The sequence below is a fragment of the Pterocles gutturalis genome, unplaced genomic scaffold, assembly GCF_000699245.1.
Source record: "Pterocles gutturalis isolate BGI_N339 unplaced genomic scaffold, ASM69924v1 scaffold37573, whole genome shotgun sequence".
NCBI classification, from domain to species: Eukaryota; Metazoa; Chordata; class Aves; order Pterocliformes; family Pteroclidae; genus Pterocles; species Pterocles gutturalis.
Genome location: NW_010124275.1, coordinates 3,778 through 7,956, shown reverse-complemented (window position 1 = coordinate 7,956; position 4,179 = coordinate 3,778). Strand labels below are relative to the sequence as shown.

Genomic DNA, 4,179 nt, shown 5'->3' with positions numbered 1-4,179 from the left:
TCCATGGTGCGATGCTTCTCTTTCTCTTTTCCCGTAGGTATCCTCAATTTCTGTGCTAATAACTACCTGGGGCTCTCCAGCCACCCCGAGGTGATTCGTGCTGCTGTGGAGGCCTTGGAGAAATTCGGTGCTGGGCTCAGCTCCGTCCGCTTCATCTGCGGTACCCAGGTACCGGGCACTGGGGCAGCATCCCCCGCTCCAGGGTAGCCTTCCTCAGGGGGGTCTTCCCAGACTTCCCTCTTGGCACTTGCATGCGTGCACAGCACTAAAGTACATGTGCCCGGGCTGAGAAAAAGCCTGCCAAGTCCCTGCTAGCTAAAGATCTGCAAATACGCCAACTTAAACCATTAGAATCCCTCAGAGAGCAAAGAAATGAAACAGCCCTCCAAATTCAGAAAATGAATGTCTTATCCCCCCCTCTTAAGGGTCAAAATTACAGTGTGCCTGTCTTGAAATGGCTCTGTCAAACCCACCCTGATTTATCCCCGTTGGAGCTCTTTCAGAGCCTGGGCTGGATAAGTGCAAAGAAAACTCAGAGCTGCTCCCCTGTGGGTGGGGAGCTGGGAGTCTCCCTGCTGCGCTTTTGGCATCCAAACCCATAACCACGTTTTAGGGCCATGTTTGCAAACACAGATAACTTTTCCCACGCATACACACACCTTTTCTGGATAAAACCTGGCTGTGTCTTCCCCTTGCAGTCAGCATCTAACAGCAGCGGGCAGGTGAGAACTTGTGCTGCCCCACTGGTGACGCTTGCTCCTCTCTTCTCTTTAGAGCATACACAAGGACCTGGAGGAGAAGATCGCACGATTCCACCAGCGGGAAGACGCCATTCTCTATGCCAGCTGCTTTGATGCCAATGCTGGTATCTTTGAGGTTTGTAGGGCTTTCCCTGTGTTGTGTGTGGAGGAGGGAGGTGATGGTGATGTGCCTGCCCTGCCTTCTGGAGGCTCTGATGTAAGCTCTGTGCCTCAGAGAAGATGGCAGCGACTGGTGGTGGAGAACCCTGTCTTGGTGCCCTTGGACTGGAGAAGCCACATGGAGCTGTTTAATCAGCCCTCACCTCCCCCTTCCCCAGCCAGCTCCAGCTGTTGGGGAGGACCCCCATTTCGTGGGAGGTCTGTACTCCCCCTTGAAGCATAGGCAGGGGGAAGGGGTGATCCCCCAGGGTTGCTAGGGAAGGGGAATGAGGTTCTGACCTCAGAAGCCACAGGCAAGAGCCTGGCCTAAGAAAATTGGGGGATAAGGTGACTGGGAAGGAAAGTGTAAAGTCTAGCGGTGCCAGGAGAGATGTGGCAGATGCAATCAAACATAGCCTTGTCCTCCACATCGAGAGATGCTGGAAAATCTCGGTGAGTCAGCACCCCTGAGCAAAGGAAGATCCTTTCTGTTTGGCATGGCCAGGCCCTGCTGACCCCGGAGGATGCGGTGCTGTCGGACGAGCTGAACCATGCCTCCATCATCGACGGGATCCGCCTGTGCAAGGCTAATAAGTACCGCTACAAGCACATGGACATGCAGGACCTGGAGGCCAAGCTGCGGGATGCGCAGGTACGGAGGTCTGCTCCCACCCCAATGCGAGGGTGCTCGCTTGGCTGTGTTGCCTCCACAGCAACCAGCCCCAGAGGGTGAGCTCTGCATTTTCCCGTGCAGTAGGCATCGTTTTTGCTGACTGGCACAGGTAAGCATGGATAGGCGAGCAGCTGTTGCGGAAGCAGCTGGTTGCCATGCAAACCCCTATCTTGGTTAGATATATCCACTCCCTACAGGAGTTGGACTATGTCCCGGTCTCCTCCGCCAGCCCCTCTTCTCAGGGTGACATCTTCACCTTGGGGATACCACTCTCCCTCCCACAGAAACATCGTCTGCGACTGGTGGCCACCGATGGTGCCTTCTCCATGGATGGTGACATCGCACCCCTGAAAGAGATCTGCCAGCTGGCCCAGAAGTATGATGCCCTGGTCTTCATTGACGAGTGCCATGCAACAGGCTTCCTGGGACCCAACGGCCGGTAAGGGGCTGTTTTACCTCTGTTTCTCCCCCTCACCCCGACCCTGATTACCTCTGAGGCAAGGCCAAAGGTGGTGATGGCCAATGTGTTTTTGTGTGGGAACTCCTGGAACCACTGTTTCTTGAAGGCTTCACACCCCACCTCTGCCTCAGCCCTCCCCCACTGCTGATATATCACTTTTGGGGCACCTGAGGGGAGTGAAGGGAGATACTTTAGCACTGACCCATCCCAATGTGACAGCCACTTCTCTGTGTGTAGGGGATGGTGTGACCATCTCATCTGCCTCTCCTGGCAAGCAATTGGACTTCCTATTATCTGAATCCTTCTCCTCTCAGCTATCAAGTTCAAATGCTTGGATCTTGGGGGTTTTGTGGAGTTAGCTCATGCAGTTTGAATAATTCCCTCAGGGCAGCTTTTTCCTCCATCCCTGGAGATTCTTCAGGTGCCAAGCAGTGCACTTGCTGCAGGTGTTTGCTGAGAACAGATGCTTCATGTGCTTGTTTTGTTCGGTGAGCGCCAAGTGCTCCATTGCGTGATCCTTCCTGCTCTCTAGTGGTAAAGGGAGAGAGCCATGTGAGACAACACGGGCAGGAACAACCACTGGGTCCCTCGTCAGATGGAGGGATGGTGCAGGAGATGACAAGAGGAGAAAGCCATCTCTGAAAAAGCCAAAAGTTGCCCTATGAAGAGCTCCCTTCCAGCTCTTTCCTCTCTAGGCAGATCTCATGTAGGATGCTGGCAAGTTCACATCAAGCTGTGAAGTGAGTGAGAAGTGGGAACTAGGCAAGAGAATTTGCCTCATTTTCTCACCGAGGCCCTGGCAAATCTTCCATTGTGGATCAAAATGATGGTGCAAGAGACACCTTTTAAGAGAAGGAATGCCACTCCTGGAGGCACTTCATCACTAACAAGGGAGGTGGCTGTGCTGAGTTTTAATATATTCCAGACCCTGTAGTTGCACTGAGCATTCTCAAATTGAAGTCTTCATAAGGAAGAAAACACAGGATGCTCTGTCTGTCTTGTAATCTCCCTTCCTTGTGCCATGGTAGTCTGTGAGTTCAGGTAGACCTTGTCACTCTCTCCCAGTGGGCTCTCTGGTCCCACCAGCTGCAAAAACAACAGTTTGACTGCACTGAGATGTGCAAGTGCACAACGGCTTGAGGGAATGGTTACGGAGCGCTTCGTGAGTTGTGCTAGTTTCAGTGTGAACCTGATACTGTTGCCTACAATACTGTGTTTCAAGAGAGCCAGCAGCTGGGTGACAGTGCCCTGTCCTGCCTTTTTGGGCTGGAGGATGCGAATCTGAAGAGCACGTTTGCCGTGTCTGGTTGATTCCACTAGTATAGACCTTGACATGAGTGCTTTAGGCCTGTGGGCATTTAGAGCAGCACATCAGCGATGTGCACAGCCCACCTCAAAGAACATCAGCTACTCTAGCCAGGCAATTATTTTTCCCTGGTGTATGCTCATGGTGTGGCATGTCAGAGGTGTGTGCAAGCCCTACATCGATGGCTAATACTCTGTTTGGACTATTAAACTTCTGTGTGGGAAGTTTGAGTGCTCTCCCATCTGGAAGAGATAAATAACCCATGACCTTATCTTGGGAGATCCCAGCTTAGCCTTTCTGCAGGAGAAGGGAAGGTCAACACGTGGGTTGAACTAGCACAGGGGGGGTGTTTTTGCTTTACTGGACGGGGGGACACCAGAGACCTGGCTGGTGGTACTTTGTTTACCTTGAGGCATCAGATGTAGAGCAGCTTCCCTGGTACGTGCTGGCATGGCTGCTAATGTGACATTTCTTTTTCTACAGGGGTACTGATGAGCTCCTGGGAGTGATGGACAAAGTCACCATCATCAACTCCACCCTAGGAAAAGCTCTTGGAGGAGCTGCAGGTGAAGGCATTTCCCTGTTGAAAGACCTCCATGCTCTAAAGAGCTTCACAGCATTGCTTTGATGTTTCCATCCTCTGACTAATGATAGAGCAACAGATGCATGTTGTCCTCTTCTACTGCTGGCATGAGGCTCAATTTGGGTCCCTGCTGCAGGGTCAAGGGAGGTCCTGCCACATGCTCCTTCTGCTGTCATCTTCCCTGTGCACTTGTTTTGGGGTCGAGGTGGAAACTCTTGGTAAAAGGCATGAACTGTGATTTTTAGGCCTGGTTTGTAC

General features: G+C 52.3%; 1 protein-coding gene across 1 annotated transcript in view; it reads left to right on the top strand.

Annotated features, from left to right (window-relative positions):
- Positions 1–33: 33 nt before the first annotated feature.
- GCAT (glycine C-acetyltransferase) overlaps positions 34–4,179 on the top strand; it is a gene marked incomplete at its 5' end in the record, with an annotated part of 5,702 nt that continues 1,556 nt past the window's right edge. The window contains 5 exons of the mRNA XM_010078223.1: positions 34–168; positions 775–876; positions 1,405–1,551; positions 1,857–2,011; positions 3,822–3,904. Coding sequence (XP_010076525.1) covers positions 34–168; positions 775–876; positions 1,405–1,551; positions 1,857–2,011; positions 3,822–3,904 — 622 coding nt within the window. The remainder of the gene's footprint in view (positions 169–774; positions 877–1,404; positions 1,552–1,856; positions 2,012–3,821; positions 3,905–4,179) is intronic.